The following is a 25,515-nucleotide window of genomic DNA, read 5'->3' as shown; positions in this document are numbered from 1 at the left end:
GCTGAGTCAGCATGTCTACATCAAGCCTGGCAAATCTGTTTCAGTAATTTAGGAAATAATGAGCAAGTTAGAGAAAGGAGAGTCCATGGACATGATGTATTTAGATTTCCAAAGGCCTTTGACAAGGCACTGCATAGGTAGCTGCTAAGTAGGAAAAGAGCCCATGGAGTTAGGGGCAAGTTTCTGGCATGGATTGAGAATTGGTTGACTGGCAGAAGGCAGTGAGTAAGGTGAAAGGGGTCTTTTTCAGGATGGCAGGTGGTGACTAGTGGAGTCCCATTGGGGGTCAGTTGGGACCACAATTATTCTCATTACATATTAACAATCTGGATGAAGGAACTGAGGGTATTGTTGCTATGTTTTCAAATGACACAATGTTAGGCGGAAGGACAGGTAGTGATAAGGAAGTGGGAGGCTGCAGAAGGACTTGAATGGTCTAGGACAGTGGGCAAAGAAGTGGCAGATGGAAGAAAATGTGGGAAAATGTGAGGTTATGCACTTTGGTAAGAAGAATAGAGGGAATAATAGGGAAAGGCTTCAGATATCTGAACCACAAAGGGACTTAGGAGTCCTAGTTCAGGATTCTTTTAAGGTTAACATGCAGGTTCGGTTGGCAGTTAGGAAGGCACGTGCCATAAAAGCATTCATAGAGTATAGAGTACAAGAGCTCATATCTACTGCTGAGGCTGTATAAGTCTCTGGTCAGAAAATATTTCCAATATTGTGAGCAATTTTAGACCCTGTATCTAAGGAAGGGTGTCCTGGCATTGGAGGTGTTTCAGAGGAATTTTACAAGAATGATCCTGGGGATGAAGGGCTTGTCAAATGAGGAGTAGTTGAGGATTCTGGGTCTGTACTGATTGGAGTTTTAAAGGGTTGGGGTTAGCTCATTGAAACTTACAGAATATTGAGAGACTTGGATACAATAGACATGGAAAACACAGCAGGAGAGACTAAGATCCAAGAGCACAGCCTCAGAGTGAAGGGACAACCCTTTAGAACTGAGTTGAGGGGGAATTTCTTCAGTCAGAGGGTGGTGAATCTGGGGAACTCATTGCCACAGAAGGCTGTGGAGGCCAGGTTAGTGATAGCATTTAAGACAGAGGTAGGCAGGTTCTTTATTAGTATGGGTATCAATGATCACGGAGAGAAGGCAGGAGAATGGTACTGAGAGGCATATCAGCCATGTTCGAATGGAAGAGAAGACTTGAGGTGCTGACTGGCAAAATTTTGTTCCTATATCTTATGGTCAGAGATATGAAGGAAGACAACCACCAAAAGAAGCCATCCAGGCTAAAGCAGCCCACATGCCCGGTACCCCATCAACACATTCAACACACACTTCCTCCATCACCACAGCACAGTGGCCACAATGTGTACCATCAAGTACCATCGACAATATACACTGCCAGAAATCTCTAAGGGAGAAAACCTAAAGGGCTGCAAATACAGTGATGCCCATGTCCCATGGGTTAAAAAAACCGTACCAGTGTTTATGTTCTGTACAAACCTCCTCTCATTCGGTTATCTTTGGCTAATCCTATCAGCGTATCTTTTTATTTTTCCCTCATGTACCTATTACCTTGCCCTTATCTTTTTCTATTCTATACATTTGAAACATATTAGTTTCATTAGTGATTATCTTATATATGTGGACCTTATTTTGGTTTCCTTCAGAAGTGGAGATGCCTTCTCTGTACCTACCCTTTTATGTATTGAAAGAACTCTCGATTTTTTCGAGAGAAGAGAGCCCAAACCTATTCAATCTTTCTAGGTTGTTGTTATGAACAAGTATAAAGTGAAACTGGTACAGGAAATGAAATTGTAGGTTGACAAAGTAACTGAATACAAGCAGTCACCTACCATATGGATTCATATGGTCCCCTGGCATTTGAGGTGGAGTGAGTCCTTGTTGAAATGGATCTGAGTTGTAACCATTTTGGTCCATGGTCACAAGTTGTTGCTGTGGAGGTGCAACTGGTGCGTACGAATTTATCATCCCATCCATTCTACTTGACATAACTTCTGTTATTGAAAAGAAGATCGATCAGAAATTGGCCTCGCTTTCCTGTCTTTAGAAAATAAAAACTAGTACTAATCAAACAGATTTGTTTCTTTGTTGGAAAGAAACCAGCTTTCTGTCTGAATAAAACATTTTAATCTTTCATGGGTATGCAAATTGTGGGAGAGAACACAGCGACAAGTAGCTACAGCAGATTCCTTGCCTGGTCTAATAATTCACAACAACCACAATAGTGAGTCATCCTCATGGGTCAAATATCAGTTGTATCCTATGGCTGTTCATTATGGTCTCTGTTTATACCACAGGCTAGATAAGTAATCTAAATTAAAATGATAAAACCTAGATGCAGGTTTTAATTTTAAAAGGAAATTAAACTGCAGAAGTGACTGTGCAGTGGTCGGTGTAACATCACTGGGAAATATTCTTTTCATTCTGAGCTGTGAGACTGTGTTGATGGATGTTGAAAATTGTGATTTAACACTTAATATTTATAGCGACTTTTCTTTTAAAAATTGTGTTGCGTTTGCACACATTGTTTTCAATGGCAATGCAATTTAAAACCAGGTTACTATGAACTCTTTATTACAGAAGTATCAGCAGCCATCTACTACTACTTTCAGAACTGTTTCCCATTCAAGCTTTTTATTTCTGTCTCTTCCACCTGTCATCCCCTCACCAGCCCCACTCTCACATGGACTACCTTGTCCAAGCCGTTGACCATTCTGTTGTTCTTGCTGCTGCTGTTGTCTTCGAGCCAACTTTTTCATCTTAAAAAATCGCAAAGAAATCAGTTTGAGATCAGGTGAGGAGGATTATTAAAGCACACACATTGAATGGCATCTCTGAAATTCCACTAATAACAAAACAAATACATTTTGTGAATGGACAGTATTTTAGCAGGTAGTGGCCATGACTTTATTCTCCATGTTGGAGAAGTATGAAAGGAAAAAAAAGCAGTTGCAAACTGGAAATCACTTTGTGAATGAATTGGCACTACAAATGATAAGATCACACAAATAGAACAGCATCCTGAACATTATGATTTATTTGCCCAAATCAACCACCAAACAAGAATATTTCTCTCTAATTAGGTAAAAAAAAGTGACTTACATGTTTTGATCTACATTAATTAGAACATAGCATGAAAAGCTAATTCAAGAAACTTACAATGTATTTTACTCCAGTTGTGCAGTTAATACTTGCCTATCTCATATCTACCAGTCAAACCATAGCTCTGTGTATACTTTATGTAATTTGTGGCCTCCCCTGCTGTATCAACATTTTAGGAGAATGTAATGAATCATTTGGAGTGTATGTGATCTGATGCCGGCAGCCCTTTGATTGGGTTTCATTTTTATTTTTGGATCCTATTTCTCCTCACAAATGAAGTGGATGCTTGCAGGAGACATTTATTCACACTATTAGGCAGCAGAAAAGTCTGAAGAAACACTTGTCATATGCGTAGAAGCTCTGTCTTTAAAACGCGCATTGACATTTTTTACAACGCCAGCCATTCATTTGCCCCAAAATGAATCATTTTTTCAGTGGCAGAATAAGACCTGAGCCCACATTTGAGTCAATCATCTGATGCAGGTAGTTTGGAATAGGGTATAGCTTAATCCAATCACATGCAGCTGTATTGCCAGCAGACCCTGTCCACCGTTCTGCCAGCTCGAGCTGGCATCTTTTCTGGGGGAGGGTATGGGGGAGGCTGGATTGGAATGTACTCGAGGGGACAGTGAATCAGCCAGTAATGAGCCTCACTTAAAATGTAAATAAAGTTTGCAGGACATAAAATGGGCTGCTGATTGACCATGCCCTTTTCATGCTACAGCCCTCGGAATATCTTGCTAATGATTTTCTGCATCACATTACCCACCCCCTACCACTTCCATTTCCTTGTTGCTGTCAGCTACATGTAAGGTGGTGTTAACTGACCATCCCTAGTTGCTTAGAAGTTGGAGATGGATCTCTTGCTATTCGACTTTGTCGTATTAATTCACAGCTGAGTTGTCACCAGAATAGCATTTGGAGTCAATAGAAAGCCAAACCAGATGGAGATGGCAAGCTCATTGAAAGGCATGAGTGAATGAGCTAGACTAGAGGGGCTAACTGGTTGCTTTCCTGATCACCTACAGATGCTGGTCCGCAAATTACTGGCTTCAATTTCACAACTTGTCACAAGAGAATGATGGGCATTGAACTCCCAATCACTGAGTTCCTTGTCCAGTGTTGTGCCTACTCAACCACTGCAAGCCACATAGTAAAAATAATGTTAAGTAAAAAGGATTTTAAAGTTGAGTGATCTGTGACAAAAACGTTACCTTGGCTCTTTGATTTTGGAACCATACTTGAACTACTCTGACACTCAGCCCCGTTTCTGCTGCGAGCGTCTCTCTGACCTGTTCAGAAAAATCATTTGCATATTGATTTTATTTAGCAAACAGAAGGAGTTAAGTGCTATTAGTTGGAAAGATCTTCTTGAAGGCAAAAGCAAACCATTTTGCATAAATAATGGGCAGCAAGCAAATCAAGGGATGTGTGGACAAGACATGGATATGGAATCGGGATAGGAGACCAGCACATGATGTTATGAAAGGGTACAGTAGGATGCTGAGGCCAAAGAGTTTTGGAGAAGGGTCATTAAACTCGAAAAATTAACTGCTTCTCTCTTCAAAGATGCTGTCAGAACCATTGAATTTTCCTGGCACTTTCTCTTTTTATTTCAGATTTCCAGAACCCATGGTAATTTGCTTTTATTAGCTTATTCCCGTTCCTAATACATTTGTGATATCTGAAAAATGAAACAGACTGATTGTAACCTCTGCCTCACAATGCAGAAATTGAGAGGTCTGGAGGGATTCAATTAAAATGGTCCAAAAATGTGAGAATTAGATGGATTGGCCATGCTAAACTGCCCACAGTGTTCAGGGATGTGGAGGGTAGGTGCGTTAGCCATGGGATATGCAGGAAACATGGATAGGGTAAGAGGATGGGTCTGGGTTGGTTGCTGTTTGGAGGGTTGGTGTGAACCCTGTTTGGCCGAATGGCCTGTTTCCACACTGTAGGGATTCTAAACTTGAGGTGGCTTACCATCCAATATTGATCCTACTGCCTTTCTGCAGTTTGCAGTTTTAGAAGGCAAGGAACCTTCGCTGAGAAGGTAGAAGGGTCCCTTTCCAACCAGAAAAACTGGGCTCCAACCACATGTGCCTTTTTAACGCAGGCCCACACAGGAAGGCCCCTGAGGTTTCACTACCAAGTCAACCTTGTCCAAGAGGAACCAGAGCCAGAAGAGAACCAGAAAAGTAAGTTCAATTTATTTCTTTTGTTCAATAATCCTTTAGGCCCTGGAAGGAAATTTTGGCCTCTCTTTTCTGGTTTTGCTCCTCCGTCAACTCATTCCACTCCCGCTACCCACGTAACCCCCAGAGACAATAGACACAAAGGCACCACCTCCCCCCAAGATCAGTCTCACACCACAGCAAATTTCTAGGGCTCATTATTTCAGATCTCAGGCAGTAACCTCCTTCCATGGGAAATCCAGCTCCCGCATTGTCAGAAAGCCAGCACCTTGCACCAGCTTAAGCTGGAGGACTGACGCAGCCTATGCAGAGAGCCAGGGGTGCCTCTTCCCTGGGGTCTCACTTCAAAAAGGATTGGACAGCTTGACAGCCCCCTTCTGCTCTGCTCACATAACACCCAACAGATGTTAAAGTTGGGTTCGAGTCTTAAAGCTCAACAAGCTAGGACAACTAAATAACTTAAGTAGACATCCTTAACAATAAGTGAGAACCTTTACCTTTCTGCATGGTTTGGAAGAAACTTCAAATGATGCTTTAAATGCTCTCCTTTGCTGTGTTGTAAGAATTGTCCTGGGACGCTTAGGTCGTCTCTGATCCTTGGAGTCTTCGCAAGCCTTTCCCTGAATTCCCTGAACTTTATTTGGCTTAATGTCAAGATCTTCATCGTCACTTTTCACTGTGAATGTATGAAATACAACACAATTCATTATCACTCTTGATCCATGAGTAATTCTGGAATATTTTAATGATTCGAAAAAAATCTAGCAGTCTTTCGAGAAAAGAGAACTTTGGCATAAAATACTATTTTCTAATCAATCTGTTCATGATGTTTTACACATGTCTGGAGTACATGGGACTTGAACACTGGCTTCCTGCCTCAAAGGTAGAGATACTGCCACTGCACCACAAAACAAGTTAGGTGTTAAGGTGAGAGATTGGAATGGGGCACTTGGTATTAATTCAAACACTTGACTGTGAAAATCAAACACACAAAGGCCACATAAATTGCTTAGTGATATCCCTTCCATGCTTTTAACCAAATAGCATGTAATAGTTCCCAGGAAGAGGACAGTCCCTGCACTGGTATTGCACTTTACAATTCTGACACTTGTGAATTTCTGAATATGCTTCCGACACCGCTACTTTGCTCCATTTGCCAAATCCTCCCACCCCATAATTATTATTCACTCCAAACCCCACTATGGTCATGGCCCAGCTCCATTGACTACACCTAGTTCCAAGATAGGGCAGCACATTGGCTCAGTGAATAGCACTGCTACCTCACAGTGCCAGGTACTCAGGGTTCAGGTGACTGTCTGTGTGGAGGTTGAACATTCTCCCAGTGCCTGCATGGGTTTCCTTTGAGTACTCCAGTTTTCCTTCCACAGTCCAAAGATGTGCAGATTAAATGGATTGGCCGTGCTAAATTGCCTGTAGTGTCCATGGATGTGTACGTTAGCCATGGGAAATGCGCACCAGGTAAGGGGTGAGTCTGGATGGGATGCTGTTGGGAGAGTCGGTGTGGACTTGTTGGGCTGAATGGCCTGTTTTCACACTGTAGAGATTCTATGATACATTCCAGGATTTAAAAAGAAATTGGAGGGATAGTATCTCCAATTGGAGTGCCATGTCTCTCATGGATCTGCCATTACATTCACTGAAGCCTCAGGCATGGAAAGCATGCCTGCCATTCTTAAATGGAAAATGACCTTGTCCACTAGAATCCTTACAGTGCAGAAAGGGGCCATCCTGTTCTGCATCAACCCGCCAAGGAGCATCCCACCCAAACCTGGTTCACTCTATTCCCTTGCTTAGCATGGCCAATTAGCCAAACCTGCACATCTTTGGACTATAGGAGGAAACTGGAGCACCCAGAGGAAACCCATGCAGACAAGAGGAGAACATGCAAACTCCACATAGACAGTCGCCCGAGGGTGGAATCGAACCCGGGTCCCTGGTGCTGTAAGGCAGCAGTGCTAACCACTGAGCCACCGTGCAATCTAAATTGAGCCACTTTGGAGAGGACCACTTTGATTGGCACAGTGTGGGCATATAACCTTCATTTGAGCCTGATGGTGGTGTTCAGAATCCTGCAGGAAAAATCCAGTGACAAATCTCAGTTTGAACCATTCCTCTGTATGAGCCAATACAGGAAGCTTAGAGATGTACTGCGCACAAATGGAAAGTCCCCACCACTGACTTGCTTGCTGTTGTCTGTATGTTTCGTTTGACATTGCAATAATGTTGTAGTATTGCTCCCAGGGGATGCTCTCACTCACAGCAAAATGCTGTCCTTAAGAGGCAGTGCAGTCAAATTTTGAGCTTTGAATGTCACATGGTCAATGAGTCCCAACCTCCACAACTTGCAACTTTGTTTTTAAGCATCCTTGCATTTACTTTTCCTGATGTAGCAAATGGGATCCATTTACCTGTGGTGTTTACATTAGCTTTCTATACTAACAGTTTGTAGAGAAGATTATCAGTGAACATTTTTCATCATGCATCATAAGGGTAATTAAACTGGAGTAACTGTTTAATCATTTTAAAAAATAGTCTATTCATTTAAAGTATGGCTTCTTCTGGTGAAGGGAGCAGCATTTAAAATGTAAGATGGCTGAAAGTTGAAATTTTGAAGTTGCAGTTGAAGGGTTTTTAATTCAAAAATTATGATCCTAAAACAATAAAATGTAAAGTGAATCAACAGGTTTTTTGTTTGCAAAATTTGGAAAAGTAAGCCAGCCGAAAAGGGATTTATTTTAATATTGTTCACTATTAACTTTGTCTCATCCACGTTCCGGACCATGAACTTCATTTATTTCGATTCAACATTTTTATGCAACGATCAAACGCCGACTCACACACCTTAATAGCCATGTCATTATTAACTTCCTGAAATGCCATTTAAATTTAATGGCTTTCTAAACATGATAACTCCTAGTCTTTGGAGTGTAACTGTGGGTCTGGCACCATCAAATGGCATTGCAGGTTTTTATTTTTTGTTAAATCACATTTGGAATGAACATTTGCAAACAATAAAAGAAGAGAAACAGTTCTACAGTAAATAGTGACCTCCCAAACAACCCTATGCCAGACACACACACACACAACATTCACTCACTCTCTGCCGATATGAGTCTTTCTTTGATCATCTGTTTTTGATAATTCAAAAATGGTGAGCATTTTGTACTCTTCCAGCTGAATGTTATAAAGGTTAGTTAACTATTGGTGTTCCTTGGTGCCATATTTACATCTGGGCTGTTAATCAAACATGGAATTTGCCCTACTCCACTTTGAGTTAAGATGGAATGTTCCAGAAAACAAAAACAGGCACACGGAGATGCTTTGACAAATTCTTTGACAGTTGTCTGCAACAAAATAAGGAACAGCTGTATCCAATACTGCAAATTGAATAACGGGTGTGGATGTTTAGTGGGGGCATTTACTTGAGTGACACACTGTTTCTTATAAAAGCTAAACAAAATAAACCTAGCTATTGACACATGGAGCAATTCTATCTGTGACTAACTCAGAATGTTACACATCTCACTGAACTCCAGTTAGAATAAGACAGTGACAATATAAATGAAACAAATTTTGACCATGTGCCAACTAATTTATTATCTGGATTTATTCAAAATCAGTGGTGCTAACAACAATTGGAAAGATTGTAGGGTAGTAAATATTTTGTAATTTCTGAATGCTGGCCCATATTGAAATAAAAAGGATTGAAAACATGTAGCTGCGAACAGAAAAGATGGGCCCCAGAGATTCAGAAGAAAGCCTGTACAATTTCATTCATTTCTGCAGATGCCATTTGGTACCATTTCTAATCCACACACTGTTCTCAAGAAGATGCCAGATGCTCGATCACTAAGACTAGGGAGAGTAGAACTCCGCAACAGGAAACCAAGGCAGGGATACATTGGGCAGGAAATCACCAGGCCTCGGTGAGAGTATGTATAAAATTCTGGACGCCACTCTGCAGGAAGGACGTCAAAACTTAAAATAGAATACCCCTAGAGGTGAGCTACTAGAATTGTGCCAGGGTTGAGGCAGTTACACAGACAGGGCTGGGATTCATCACATTAAAGCAAAGAAGGCTCGCTTATGATTTAATGAAGGAGGTCCAAATTATGAGAAGTTTTGATCAAGGTCATAAGGAGAATCTGTTTCCATTGGCTAAAGATTTGATAACCAGAACAGACAGATTTGAAACAATCAGAAGGACCATCAGGGGGTAGTGTGATTTTGCCTACAACAGGGTGGTTTACCTAGTGTGGCAATGCTTATATTATCCCCTGTAAGGTGAGAAACTGGGTGTGAGTATTGAAGAATCCAGCAGACATTCATTACAGCTAACTATTATTTACAACATTATATTCACAAGCACATAAATGTCTGGACTGATATTGGATTACAGAGACCAGCATCCTTGTAGCAGAGTATCATGCTTCAAATGGTACTGAGGTAAGAGAGAGTCTGAGACTGTTGTATCTTCAGGTCACATGTTATAATACAGCGATGAGATCATGAACAAGCCTTTTAAAACTATATCGACAAACTAACTATGAGACATCCACAACACAGAGAAAGTTTTTTTTTAATTTAAGCAACGAGTTTTGATGTTCTGAAATGCAGTACCTAAAATGCTGGAATGGATACAATAATAAATTGCAAAACCAAATTCAGTACATACTTGAGAAACTAAAAATTTAAGGGCTATGAAGATGGAACAGGGGCTGGGGCTAATTGGATAGCTCTTTCAAAGAACTGGCACATGCACAAAGTGACAATGGTTTGGTCTAAATTCTCTGATTCTAGGTGTGCTAAATTCCCAAAAACATGTATTGTTTATATATTCCCAAGGACAAGTATTGTCTGTGATGCAAGATGTCTTAAAAACTTCTGATGAAAATGTTCTTCAAAATGCATTGAGCATAGGTGTTGGGAGGTCATGCTGTGTCTGTACAGGACATTGGTTAGGTCACATTCGGAATATTAGCGTACAATTCTGGTCTCCCTGCTATAAGAAAGATATTGTTAAACTTGAAAAGGTTCAGAAAAGATTTACAAGGATGTTGCCAGGGTTAGAGGATTTGAGCTCTATGGAGAGGCCGGATTGGCTGGAGCTATTTTCCCTGGAGCGTCAGAGGCTGAGGGTGACCTTATAGAGGTTTATAAAATCATGTGGGGCATGGATGGGGTGATTAGACAAGGTCTTTTCCCTGGGGTGGGGGAGTCTAAAACTTAGAGGGCATAGGTGTAAGATGAGAGGGGAATGACAACAAATGACAACCATATGGCATCACACGCTAGTTGTGATGTATTTTCCAATAAGTACCCCAGACAAGGCTGGGCCTTTAGATTCAACTTAGTTATTTACAGGAGGACAACAGATTTTGTTTATGCAGTGATATCATATATTTTGTGAGTCTGCAAGCATTTAACAACAAGGAGTAAAGTGACAAAAATAAGTAAAACAATGACCTAAGGGGCAACTTTTTCACACAGAGGGTGGTGCGTGTATGGAATGAGCTGCCAGAGGAAGTGGTTCAGACTGGCACAATTACAACATTTAAAATGCATCTGGATGTGTGCATGAATAGGAAGGGATTAGAAGGATGTGAGCCAAATAGTGGTAAATGGGGCTAGATTAATTTAGGATAACTGGTCAGCATTGTTGAGTTGATCTGAAGGGTCTATTTCGGTGCTGTACAGCTCTATGACTCTATGACTCCAAGGCCAATCCCAGCTCGTTGGTGTCTTTGGTGTGAACACAACCCTTAAATACGCACAGCATTGCAGGTCATTTTCATGACCACACATGACAACCACATGGCATCACACGCTAGTCGTGATGTATTTTCCAATAAATACCCCAGACAAGGCTGCACCTTCAGATTCAAACTAGTTATTTACAGGAGGACAACAGATTTTGTTTTTGCAGTGATATCATATATTTCATAGGAGTAAAGTTATACAAATGAATAGAAATAATTTCGGCAATGATGGTGAATTTTTTGCGATGGGAAATATTTGGAATGTGCAATCATTACCTGAGTCAGAATCATCAGGGCTAACAGAGCTCAGCAGTTCTTTTTCTTTCTCATAGTCACTTTTGCAAAGCAGCTGCCCCTCTTTCAAAACATACTCGTCACCTTTCCTCAGTTGTCTTTCGCAAACACAGCAACAAAAACAGCTCAGATGGTAAACGCATTCTAAAGCTCGCATCACAAATTCTGTCGGTGCTATCTTCTCCATGCAACCATTGCATTTCGTGGCAAACAATCTGGAAAAGACAAGAAAGTCTAAGACACGGCAATTTGTGCATGGTATTTTGTGATGCTTAACATGGTTTGAATTAATAATTGTACCTTAGTTGCATAGATGCTCAGAGAATCTTTTTTATCCAGAAGTTTGAATTTTAATGTTATGAGGATTTGTATGAGATGTCACACCAAAAGAATACATTGTATGATTTCCTTAAATTATTCTACATCAGTTTGTGTCAGATACTAGTGGCTGAGGGTCTGTTCTGGGGCTTGACACCTTATCTAAGGCAATACTCCAGTAGATTGTTGAGCGCCCCTTTCATTCGAGAAGTGCTTTCTGTTTGAGGTGATTCTGAACAGTTGTAAACCAATAACACCATTCGAAGTGTGGGAGAATTATCCTGGCTAACATTCCTCACTAACCCAACACCTTGTTCAGCAGGTGGGTTGGTTGTTTGACTCAGCTCTTATCATGGGATGGTGCTCTGTAATAATTGTAGGTTGTATTTCCTAATATAACATAACAGACAATTAATTACACACAAAAATAATCCACTAAATGGTAAGCAATTTGCAAATCCTAAACATTAACCAATGCCTACATTAAAGGAGACATTTAAATCATTTACCCTTGGATCTTTTTTTTCTCTTCACAGACTACTGAGTGTGGCAAATTGTTTTAAAGCATCTAGGATTAATCTATTTTTTCCCTCGCTAAATCTAATTATTTTTCCTAATTGTTTCCTTAGTCCTCATCTTTTATCATGGTTCTAAAAATAACTTTTATAATCCATAGATATCAGGAACATGTTTTTGTTTTTAAAAATGTTAAGGAAAGAAACATTTGTAATAATATGTAATGAATCCTTGGAATTCTCTGCTTAAGAGGATTGTGAAGGCTCAATGTTCAACATTGAGATCGATAGACTTCTACATATTAAAACATCAAGGGATACGGCAATCATGCAAGAAAATGGTGCTGACATAGAAGATCAGTCATGATCTCATTGAATGGGTTCAAAAGCTGAATGACCTCCTCCTGCTATAACATATTTTTCATGTTGTTACATAACACTTTATACAACCAATAGTTGTTCCAACTTTTTTTACAACCAATGATGTACTTTTGAAAAACAATCATGGATGTCAGAAGCATAGTAACTAATTTGCAAACAGCAAGCTCCCATAAATAGTCCTGTGATAATGACATGATTTAGTTTAATAATGTTGATTATTACAGTTTGATCCAGTTCATCGGTCATGTCTCTCCTGTGCTTCTTCACAATAGTACCATGGGACTTTTTCCCTCCACCTGAGAGAACAGATGGGTTCTCCAATGTATCATGCAATAGATGACACCACTGATTTCATTCCCAACCCACTGCAACACAGCATCAATTTTGATTTTTGCATTCAAGTCCAGGGGTGGTATTTAATCTCATGACTGTCAGACTCAGAGGTATGAGTGCTACCAGTGACAGCTAAACTTGTGCAATACAAAACATAAAGATCATATGGTCTACAGACATTTAATTGATCAATTACTCAGAAAATGAAACAGTGTGAAGTGAAAAGGTTAAGTTAGCTTCATGGATTAAATTAGATTAATTCATCTTTCTTATAGTTTACAGGATGTGACTTTGGCTACATGTCAATTTAAGTGAGGATTGAAGAATGTTGATTGTCGACTTATTTCTTTTCAGGATATAATCCTTCCATGTTCACCAAAGTCATCAGGGCCACATACCAGCTGCAGTACAGATGGAGAGAAGGGGACTGACTAGCTTGCAGGATTTCATCACTCTACAAGCATATGCTGAGATACTAGCACTGATTTTCAGTTTTAATCCTACTGTGGGAGCAGGATCCCATAGCAGACACATCAGAGAACAGAAACTTAGCAATATTAGGACAGTCAAACCTGTACCCCAGCCTACCCCACTGATGTGATGCTGTCTAGAGATATCGCTGCCATCCCACACACAATAATGACTGTTAATACTGGTGTTAACATTCATATAAAATAACTAAAAGTCCTCCAGAACATTAGGCAGCTCATAGGAACAGCCATGTGTGTGAACTTACACATCAGACATAACAGTATAAGAAAATATTGATAAGGAAATAATGAACAAAATTAAACGCTAAAAATGGGCTCATTATATATCAAGAATTGTCCAAATTCTTCTGTATGGCTGACTATTGACCATTGCTGACCAGTTTCAAAATCACACACGTTGAAAATTTTTATATTGTGCATTGATACTAGTAGTGATTGGAATGACAGTCAGGTGGATCTTATTGACAATGAGATCCTTGATTGGGGGTTGTTAATATGGGCCAATCAGGGAGCCCTGGCTGACAGATATAAATAGGTGATTCAGAGAGCCTCCTCATTCTAGGGACTGACTCAGAGCTGGCTTGTCAGAGCCCATGTAAATATGGGGTGGCTTGGTAAGAGGATACCTATCTGGTCAGAGTTATTTCAGTACTATTTTGAAAGGAAAGAAGCAAATACTTACACTGCCTTTCAAGTTACTAGACACCCTAAAGTGCTTCACTATCAGTGGGGTAGTTATGAAGTGCTATCAATGCTGTAATGCAGGAGGTGTGTCAGTTAATATTCACAAATGGCAGTGAGATAACATGGCCAGTCATCTGTTCTGAGGTAGTAGGAACTGCAGATGCTGGAGCATCTGAGACAAGAAGGTGTAGAGCTGGATGAACACAGCAGGCCAAGCAGCTGGAAAACCGATGTTTCAGGAGAAGGGTCCAGGCCCGAAACATCAGCTTTCCTGCTCCTATGATGCTGCTTGGCCTGCTGTGTTCGTCTAGCTCTAGACCTTGTTATCTGTTCTGAGCTGTTGGTTGAGGGGTAAATATCTGGTCAACCCAACAGGGTTGCTCCCTACTCTTTTTTTGAATGGTGCCATGAGATTGCCAAACAGTCCTCAGCTCAATGTCTCAACCAAAATAACACCAAGAAGCAGCTTTTCAAGTTGAATCCACTAACGCAGCAGTTTATCACAAGTTGCCATTACAGATTCTGAAGGAGATAGTTAGAACGAGGCGATGCTGGAGTTAGGGATAACACAGTGTGGAGCTGGAGCAACACAGCAGGCCAGGGAGCATCAGAGAAGCAGGAAAGTTGACGTTTCGGGTCGGGACCCTTCTGCAGAAATGGGGCAGGGAAGGGAACTCTGAAATAAGTAGAGAGAGGAGGGGTGGGGCCAGGGAAGGTAGGTGGGATGGTGATAGAGAACTCCCCACCCCCAGCCTCAACCCATGACCAACCCTCCCTCTCATCCCCACCTCCTTGACCTGACACAACCTGTCCATCTTCTTTCCCACATATCCGCTTCTCCCACCTCACTGACCAGTCCCCACACTGCCAACCTGCACTCACCTATCACCATCCCACTGGCCTTCCCCAGCCCCACCCCTCCTCCCTCTATTTATTTCTGAGCTCCCTTCTCCCTCCACATTTCTGAAGAAGGGTCCTGACACAAAACATCAGCTTTCCTGCTCCTGTGATATTGCTTGGCCTGCTGTGTTCCTCCAGCTCCACGCTGGGTTATCCTTGATTCTGAAGGAGTTTGGTTCTGTAATAATTGACTGCTGACCCTCTTTCAGACTATCTTCTAGACTTTTTCTTTTAAACATAGGTATCTTTCACTTACACATTAACTTATTATATGTGTTATTAAGGCAGCCTTGTCCAGAAAAGCCTAAAAAATTACATTTGGAAATCTTAAGCCTGCTGCATGTATTGTCAATGAACCACCTGTGACTCTGGACTCACAATAAGCTGTAAATCAGCCTCTTTGCTTAGTTTAATTAAGCCTCAGGCTGTTGTCTAACTATGGGTGTTCTTGTGGTAGAAAGTTAAGGAATTTTTAAGCTCAGTGGGTTTGGTACAACATGATTTAAATTTTCTTCTTTGATAGCAGATTAGCTGTAACACAACAACCGATGACCAAAACACAGCTTCAAAACAATTAACAATATTTGCAACAATGGGTGGAAATGAGGATGAGTTTTTTTAAAATTCAGGCATTGACATGATTGAAAATCCAGTTCCAAGACGGAAATTGATCGACATTTACCTACAGTAGTTAATCTTAACAAAAATGGCCCATTTTCCTCGATCCACCATTAAATCTTGATTGTTAATATGCAGGTTAAAGTTCTGCAGTCTTTTTTCGGCAAGACAAATAAAAGGTGTTTCTTCACAATCTCAGCTGTATCTAATTTAATCAAGTATCGTAAATAGGCAGGTAAGTTTCAGCAAAGTGAAGTGCTCAACCAAGTCTTTTTAAGTTTTTGTTTATGCTTGTCCATGGTTAGAGTGACATTTTACATGATTCATTAAATATTAAACTAAGAGCCAATCAGGTTATACTTTCCATGTACAACCTGATAAATCCTTTTAATGTTTATCATTTTCTTAAATGAAATGCAGTCTCACAACTTAATTCTTTTTTGAATATAACCAATAAAGAACCATTTGAAATATACAAAATAACAACTGTGGAATATTTTGTTCCTCATGAATGCAAAAGGTATGAGGGACATTTCACAGTGTGGGGTAAAATCCATTTTCTTTATATGGTATAAAATCCACACTCACCGGTCTTTTCTGTGATGAATTTATGGTTAAAGCTATTATCCTCCTGTTTTTATCTCAGAATTCACACAACGTCTGTATTTCATTATTGTGCTATATTTAATTATTCCATTGAAAATGAAGTCATTTGGAGACTGAATGTAGAAGGATTCACAACTAAGTAAAATGTTTTGTACTCTTCAAGAAAGTACATCAGCATTCATTACTGTGAAATGATTTGTATTTGCACTGCACCTAATCTAACTGCTGACTGGAGTAAATCTCAGAACCTGTCAGTAATAAAGCCAGTTTAAGACCTGAGATGACGATAATATTGCACAGGACACCTATTATGAGTGAACACTATGTAGGCTTCACTGCACAGTTTCAGATCGTGGCCATAAACCTTTAAAGAGCAGGCAGATGTTTCAAGCCTAAATCAGAAGGCTGATCTGTGTTAGTTAAAGGAAGTGACTATAAAGATTTTATATAGTAGGATATTCCTCTGAAGTGAAGTCTGATTCAGTAATCCTTACAAACATAACTGCTGTTATATGATCCATTGTGTCTTCCTGCTTGAGTCAGAAACATCTGTTGTTTAATATGTACAGCTGATTTACTATCTATAGGGTGCTTATCTTGCTTTGGATTTGACCCTGTCCTTTTTGCTGCAAATCAGTACTCCACTGTTTACTTTTACATTGTCCTAACAACCCACTCTTTACCTCTGTATAGCTTTGTCCTGCCCTTCATTTCCTTTGTTGTGTGCAAACAGAGTTTAATTGTTTTATTATAACTAATTAATTATGATTAGATAGGTTTCAGTGCAGTTCGTGCAATTTGCTGTTCACATTAAGTGCGCTTCAAGAAGTCCGATAAATGAATAGTAGTTATAAAAGTCTACTCACTTAGCTAAGTTGCTTGTTTACTGAATTATCTCTTGTTCTGAATTGGGCATAGCAATAAGCTGGGATTTATTAACTCTTTGTTTGAATTTGACTATGAAACAGATGCCACTGACCTGCTCATGTTTTAAATTGTGTACTTACACATTTCATTGGGTGATAAATATATGACAAAAAAGTCTCCACTGTACAATTTTCACACCATTAAAACAAGAGCAAATAATAATATTATTTCTTTATGCTTCTCAAAACTGAACAAACAATAGTGCACGTCAATAATAAAAATATTCTCAGTTTAGATATTACAACTATTATTTCTATCTTGGATTTCAGTCAGGTTTTCTTTTATGAGTCTATTTGTTCCTTGTCTCAATTATGTAGTTTATTCCCTTGTATCTGTTCATTATCTGAAAGATGCAGTTTGTGTCAATTTTTGTTTCATGACATTTTGATGAAAGAATTTATGAAAAATCAAATTATTGCTTCTGGCAGGGAATTAAAACAATTTTTCATTTATAAAGCAAAGAATATTACTACCTTTGGGAATTCCATAATTCTTTTTGTATTCCCTTCCCTCTTTACAGCATTAAACTGCACAGCACATATAATGGCTTCAATTTTTCCTAATCTGTGCTGAAACACAGAAATCAGTGCCATAAATTATTGAGTTCTGGAGCAGAAACCCTTGGCACTGCCATCTGAATTTCAAACCCCAAAAGCAAAATCATTGATGAAAATACATTTTCCCATCTTAAACAGTGCACAGTGCATTAGGTGAAATGCTACCCAAGATGATACAATGAGGTTTCAGATTTATAGCGACACATTACAAAGGAAAGCATCTTCCTTGGGGTACTCTCATTTTCTTGTGTATGGTGACTCCTGTATTTAGTTCCTTTCGATGTTTGCTTAATGGCTCACTAAAAAAAAACATAACTGCTCATCAAAAATGTTACAAGGATTGATAAAAGGGAACATGAAACCTGAAGATTATACTGTCAAGCCATCACCTATAGAAAGACAATGAGATGCCATACAGCATCAAATTAAACTTTAATCCCCTTAAGCAAATGTTTCAAAAATCTCTGATATATGTCGAGGATACATTATCACTGTGCACCTATTATAAAAAAAAGGATAAATTTGTTGGCAGTGAACATTCATTTGTTGACTATCCATCCATCACTGACAATCTGACAACAAATAATATACGATTCTGATGCAATCTCATAAAGTTCTGGCAAAAAATTCTGCATGATTTTACCACCATTTAAGGAGGATTTTCTGGTTGAATCAGATTTTTCTGCACAAAAACACAGAATGTGTCATCTATAAGTAATGGAGTGCTTTTGTGCCACATGCTCACATACATTTTTGTAAAAATATCTATGCTGTCACAATTATTGTTAAATAGAAGCACTGTTTGCTTCTTGCATTAATCGCTATTGAGGTGTTTGCTCCATTCCCTTCTGCCATCCCCAAACCTGTTTCAGCACTAAGGTTTGTGATTACAGAGTGTGTCACCAGCCACAGCAATAATTATTGAGTACAAAGGTAATTATTTCATTCTGTCAATTTTGTAATGCAAACAAGTTATACTAAGTAGTGATACCTGCAATGTGCCTCTTTCACCAACAATTACCTCACTTCTCAAGTTCTTTCTGGATATGGGTACCTGTGATTTATTGCTGACTGTGTCAAACTGTAGTAAGGGTTCTCTCTTTCAGCACTCACACAGCAAACACAACATGACATGACAGTTTACGTGCAATGTGCAACAACAACTTGCATTTATGCAGTAGCATTGATGTATTTATCATGTCCCGAGGTGTTTTACAGGAGCATAATAAAGCAAAATTCAATGCTGAGCCATGTAAGAAGATAATAGGAGATAGAGAGGACAGCAGATGCTAGAAGTCAGATTTGATAAAATGTGGAGTTGGAGGAGCACAGCAAGTCAGATAGCATCTGAGGAGCAGGAAAGTTGACGTTTCAGGTCTGGACCGTTCATCAGGACAAAACAAGATAACAAGACAGATAACAAAAAGTTTGTTCAAGCACAGGTTTTAAGGAACATCCAGAAGGAGAAGAGATGGGTAGAGAGGCAGTGGAAAGGGATGCAGAGAGGCAGTGAGTTTTGGAGTTCCCGAACTTCAGCATTGGCGTAAGGAAGGCACAAATGGTGGAGCTGATTAAAATCGACGAGGCTCAAGTGACCAGATTTAGAGGAGCTCAGATAACTCGGAGCATTGTGAGATTGTCAGTAAATACAGAGCTGGGGCGCGAGACACATGCAGGAAAATGAATTTGAACAAGGATAACATTTTTCAAATAGAAGCATTGCTTAACCAACAGCCAATGGTGAATCAGCAATGCAGCACGTCGGGAGTGGGTGAATGGCACTCAGAAATGGATTGGGGCACAAGCAATGGAGGTTTAGATGACCTCAAATTTACAGAAGGTAGGATGTTGGTGGCTGTTTGGGGGTAGTCTGCAATCATATGCAACAAACATGACATGGTAATAGAGCTGCTGCTCCTGAAGCCTAAACAGCATCTTTCCCACTTGGTTATATACTATCAGCTTGTGGTCCACCTACCATCTATTTCAATAAATGTATCAAATTTTAGTCTATGTGTGCTGCAGAAAACAGAATGTCCAATAAAGTAAGCACAGTGAATACAGTAAAGAAAACTACCCCAAATATTAAAAAAGCTGCTTCTGCACAATTATGTGTAGTATTCTATGTAATACTGCATGTTTAAAAAAAACTTGATGTAAGATTTTCTTAAGGTGACAATTTATTATACTCTTCCTTTTATATTAAATCTGTATCCTAGCTTCTTTATTTTCCGTCTCATTCAACATGATTTTCCCTCCCTTTTCTCCTCATTGTTGTCATCTATTACTTTCCATTTCCCCTTATTGAACATTTCATTATTTTTTCTGTTGTAATACCCATTTGGCCTGTCTCCTGTCTTCCTGTTTATCTATTGTCATGTCTTCTAAACCCCAGGGTTTGCTCTTTAGCTCTTATGCCAATGAACACTGAGGTTTTTAAGAAAATCCAGGCATGACACTCTACTATAGCAACCACACCTCCCCAGGAAAGCAAGGACAATCTCTTATGTACCAAGAAAGCCTTTCACAGCCTGGCAGCTAGAGTAATTCCTCCTTTATGGAACAAGAGGGATTAGTGGGGTGCACTGGACTGAGGACTTAACCCTACCCCCCAGCATTTTTTTCCAGCAGTAGTCATTCAGACCCCTGCTGTTGTGTACCTTCAAACAGAGCAGAAAAAAAGTTCTGAATGATACAAGAGCTGCGTTGTGGAAGAGTCTAATCTTACTTTAATACTTTTCCAAGTTCAGAACCTAAATTGAAAGGAAAATTAACCCATTAATTACCCTGTGCGTGCTATATGCAGGAAAATTAGTATTGTACGAAACAAAAACTTATTTATAAGAAACATACATCCATTGTGACCGAACAATTCTGCTGTTTACTTGTTAAAAATTAGTTGAAACAGTTAAAGTTTAAAATTTAATTCAATTATAACAATGGTTGTAATTAGAGTTTAGTGGCATTAACATTTTAAGTTAGTATATCAATCAACATGCAGCAAAATGTTCCTAATACAATAAAAAAAATCTCTTTTTTTTATTTAATCATTTTCTTGCTCATAGAGTTATATCAAGCGCAGCATCATGTAAATTCCATACCTTAAATTACAACAGAATTCCTATATAACCACAATTAATTTTAGTAATCTGTAAGATACTAGTTAAACAAATTATAAAATGTGTTTCATTTCGTTACTGGGACCAAAGAAAAACCTGATCCATTCTTATTTGCTTCGTTTTTTCAAAAACATGGCGAAAATTTTCACAGCAAAAGTAGCATTTGAGTGCGTTGATAAACAGAACTATTTTTAACAGTGCAACCAAAAAGCTCCCCTGTCAGTGTTAGGTAAATGACCCAGTAAGTAGTCTGTTGGGATATGATTAGATAAGACTGATAAGACAAGCACTAGCTTAGCTCCTGGCATGTCATTTGTGCATCTGTGTTTGTGGTAAGGATCTTATAGACCATCCTCTTCACACCTGAATCCACAGATTTCCAGATAAGTTGCGCATGGTAAACTACCCCGTGTGGCCTTTCACCGAGAATACTAATGTTGACTTTGTGCTTTCCCATAGGTTTACATGGACGGAGCATCTCTGCAAGGAATTAAAGGTGTGCAGAGTCAATCTTTGCCAAACAATCAAAATGAGATCTGAAAAGCAGATTTAACATTGTGTAGTTTATTCTGGGCTTTTAACACTGTGCTAAAACATAGGTCTCTCTGAATGCATTTCTGTACCTGTTTAAAGGGAATCCATGTAAAAAATTGAGACAAGAATAATTGAACCAGTTCGTGAGACATATGAAGTCAATATTCAACAACACAAGTAGATTACTGTTCTTGGACAGTGTACCTCCATTGCAGTTTGAGCAGAACAAGAAACATTTAATATAAAAGCCAGCGAGCATGGAGTGAACTTCAACTAAAATTATTTGTGAGAAGTACACTCCAGGTGCTCGTACCAAGAGCTGGTTCACTCAATGAGTTTAACCACCTTGTTATTTTTCTGACTGTTCAGGGTCAACATCTTATGACCAATCCCATTGATATCTTTGAGGCAGTGACCATCATGCAGTGGTGCCTGAACTGCCTACAACTCATATGTACATTAGATTGCACAGTAATAACAGGCTCAGTTTGATACCATCACGTTGAATTGTCTGTAAATTAAAATTGCTTACTTGCGAATTAAAGATCTCCCATTGGGTTACAAGGCTTTCAGAAGTACTGGTAATTACCAATTTTAAATTTGACTTTATTACATTTTTGTTGAATTAAAAGACAGAAGCATTTGTCAACCTATAACAAGATATTGATACATAAAATGCAACCAAAGGGAAGGTCACCGTGTTTATGAAAAATACTGCGAGCTCTTTTGAAAATCTGGCTAAACAAACATTTGAAAGTCTTCAAAGGGTTCCTGTTTTCACTGTATTTACAATAATAAATAATGGCCAATATGCTTTCAAGGCAGGACTTGTAAAGTAAAGGCAAAAAGCACAACTGCAAGTTCATTTGTATAGTGAAATGCATCAGTGTTGACTGCAGACACCATTAAGCTGCTTCTTTTCTCTTTGAGAATCTAAGTTTTTTTTAAATAAATGCTTCACTTCTCAGAATGTTTCTACCTGCTGAGGACTCCTTAGAAACAGTAAGATGAGACTCTGACCTTATTAAGACCAAGTTAAAGAATAACAACATATTAAGCTTTCACCACATGACATGAATGATTCTAGACTAAAGACTTATCATTTCTGCTACACTTCTCCTTCAGATAGGAATCTACACTCCAATAACTTGAAGAGATAAAAGCTGTTAATAGCTTAAGTACTGGGTATTTTGACTCAATAACATGTCTTGTTTTCATCTTTGCATCTTATTGGTTGCGTTTTCACTGCCTCCAAGTACACAATCTATTTAGAGACTTAAATGCTCCATATTTTGGCCAAAAAGAATACTGTTTATTAGTATGAAAGTAGAAACAGCTGTAAACATTTGCTTTGATGAAGAGGACTATGACTTCGCTGTGCCTTAAGGCACATACCCACTGTGTGTCAATCATTAAAAGAAGAATGTAAGGTGTATTCAGGGTCAGTAGAAGGCCATTGGACATTTCAAAGGCCTTGGGGGTTCCAGCAAGCCCAGCATGGCTTGGGGGACTGAAAATTTACAGGCTATATCGCCTTCTGACCTTTGGCCTGTACAGGCACCTCTCTGGCTAGCCTTAAGCCTGAGTCTGTCTCGTGGACACACAAGGTGGCACTGCTTGAGATCTCAGGACTCTCACATATTTCTGGCTGCCATGTGAGGTTGCCTGCTTGTACAAAGAGTAAGTCAATTCATCCTGATGTTCTAAAGATGTGAGTTAAAGACAATAAATAGAAGATCCTGCTGGTTTTTATTAACACTTGAGTTCCATGTGTGTGACACAGAGTATTATGATCCATGGAATTCAATAAGGAATATCTAAAATATATATTTACACAGCCCCATTTTTTAGAACAGTAGATTAGACATTTATTTTTATAACGGCGCAGTAGAATCTGGAATTCCAGTAAGGTGTTTTTTCCCAATGTAATTCGCCTCTAAATTTTAGGATATGATGTACATTTCCTCATTTTATTTTTCTGATTATAAGTTTCACTGAAAACATCAGCAATGTTATCAGCTGCAAAACAAGTATACAAGAAAAGTTGCACAGTTTTCCAACTGTTCAGCAGTGAAAAATCAGTTGGCTGTTACAGCCAACACTCTAGGGGAGAGAAAACAAGCAAATCAGAACCGGAACTGACTTTCATATCTAATGGCATTCATCATTAACTAGAGCAAATTAGTCATGTCAAACTATTACAAGAGAAGGCAAAAATGTTTGGAACTGTTTGCAATGACTTGTTACCTTTCTCAGGGGACTGGTAAAATATTTACCTTTATTGAGATGCCAGCCTGGCAGTAAGTCTTTGTACACAAAAAGATGTACAAACAACCTCAAACACTTTAATTTAGTTACCAACATGTGAAAATGAAAGTAAATCCAGCCTCTTGCCTTTGGTCAGCAGTTTGCAGCATGAATCCAGCTTGATGCACTGACCTTTTCAGAACTGAAATAAGAAAGCCGATGAAAATAATTTTATCACACCTAGTGGCACAGCACACTCTTTGACTTTGAGAATGCTTTGAATTAGTCGAGAAGACTAAAGTGGTGCTGCCTTTCTGGAAGTAAAGGTGCTGATGACAGAAAGGTTGGAGTCAGAGAATTTGCAGCCATCAGTCCAACACAGACTATCACGAAAGCAATTTTAGATTAGGTAATCTCGGGAAACTGAGATTGCACCTTTGGCAAGCCTACATGCTAAACTTGTATATTTCTGTAATAGTATAAAGAGCAATTAAGTGGGAAGGTGGATCATTCAGCCAAAAGAAAATCTTCATATTGATTAACTCATTAAAAACATCAATTATTGAACCATATGCACATATGTAGTCTGCCATTAATTTGACACATTAAATGAAAAATTTATTCAAAAAAAATTCTGGATTTATGCCACTTCTATCATTCAACAAATAGTGAAACAAGTTAACATACTGATTCAAAAAACCTCCTATTCTTCGGTCCCCCAGGCACTTTAAAACCTCTGTTTTAAAAAAGATGCATTATACTTAATCACTGCCTGATTCTTACTAAATTAACATACGTTTACATAGTAATGAGCTTTAAATTGAGGCTCTTTCTTTTTTAATTAAGATCCCAGCAGGTGCAAATATAACAGATTACTTAAGAATATTCCGATATCAATGGCCCAAAGCATTTTCATTCTTAAAAAGAAACAAATTTTAAAAGCTGCAGGTGTTATATATCTAATCATGCTGTTGTATTACATCTGAAAATTATAAATAATTTACTTTATCCATTATACTACAAAATCAATAGCCTGAAGGTTCTGCTCACTTCTGCTGGATTTTTTCCAGGTGCAACTCACCTCAAATCATAGTACTGCTGCAAAAGGTTGTGGAATTTCAAGCATGGTTTGTCTTCTGTGTAAATAGGGCTTCCATAATCGTTTTTGCTAGTTTTCCAAACTACAAAGTGATCAAGTCATGCCATGCCACCACCCCACCCCCTCCACCCCAAGGCTAACATAACCACCATTGTGAGCTTCTGCCAATTGTCCTCATTTACAGGCCTTCAAAAAGGCTCTAAGTATTAATCTGCAACTTCTGGATTCTAGAATGTAGCAGATATGTATTCAATGGCTTAAAAAATTATGAAGAAACAGACTGCAAACATCATTTTTAAAAAATGATGCCTATTTAACAGTCATTTCAAAACAGGTTCCTCATCGACGGTGCACTGAGAGTATGATGAAAAAAATTTTCAGTGGTTAAAGTCATTTTTTGATTTACAAATCAAACTTCACCCAGTTGCCACTCATATTTAAATATCTCAAGGATACTTTTTAAAGGCTTTTGTTTTAAAAGAAAAGTAGCATTTTAAACATCGCTGAGTTATGGCACATTTTGTGTCTGGTGACATACAAATGAAATACTGATGTAAGATGATGGTGCGATTTTAACACCAATGGAGCTCACTTCACCAACTCCAAAACATGTAAGTTACAATGGATCAAATAACCTCCATTTGTGCTTTAAGATGCTACAATTGTTCGACTATGGACAAGACTTTTTTGTTGTTTAAAACCCAATTGAACAACTAACACATTTGAAACAGGAAAGAACTGCGGATGCTGTAAATCAGGAACAAAAACAAAATTGCTGGAAAAG

The 25,515-nt window shown here is 38.9% G+C and overlaps 1 protein-coding gene across 5 annotated transcripts in view; it reads right to left on the bottom strand.

Moving 5' to 3' along the window:
- LOC125465448 (LIM/homeobox protein LMX-1.2) overlaps positions 1–25,515 on the bottom strand; it is a 197,910-nt gene that overhangs the window by 10,036 nt on the left and 162,359 nt on the right. For all 5 annotated transcript variants that reach the window (XM_048558986.2, XM_048558987.2, XM_048558982.2 and 2 more), the window contains 5 exons: positions 11,385–11,617; positions 5,826–6,004; positions 4,348–4,425; positions 2,724–2,790; positions 1,864–2,025 (listed from right to left, as the gene is read on the bottom strand). In XM_048558986.2, coding sequence (XP_048414943.1) covers positions 1,864–2,025; positions 2,724–2,790; positions 4,348–4,425; positions 5,826–6,004; positions 11,385–11,617 — 719 coding nt within the window. The remainder of the gene's footprint in view (positions 1–1,863; positions 2,026–2,723; positions 2,791–4,347; positions 4,426–5,825; positions 6,005–11,384; positions 11,618–25,515) is intronic.

The sequence above is a fragment of the Stegostoma tigrinum genome, chromosome 29 (genome assembly GCF_030684315.1).
Source record: "Stegostoma tigrinum isolate sSteTig4 chromosome 29, sSteTig4.hap1, whole genome shotgun sequence".
NCBI lineage: Eukaryota > Metazoa > Chordata > Chondrichthyes > Orectolobiformes > Stegostomatidae > Stegostoma > Stegostoma tigrinum.
This window is presented reverse-complemented; position numbering and strand designations above follow the sequence as displayed.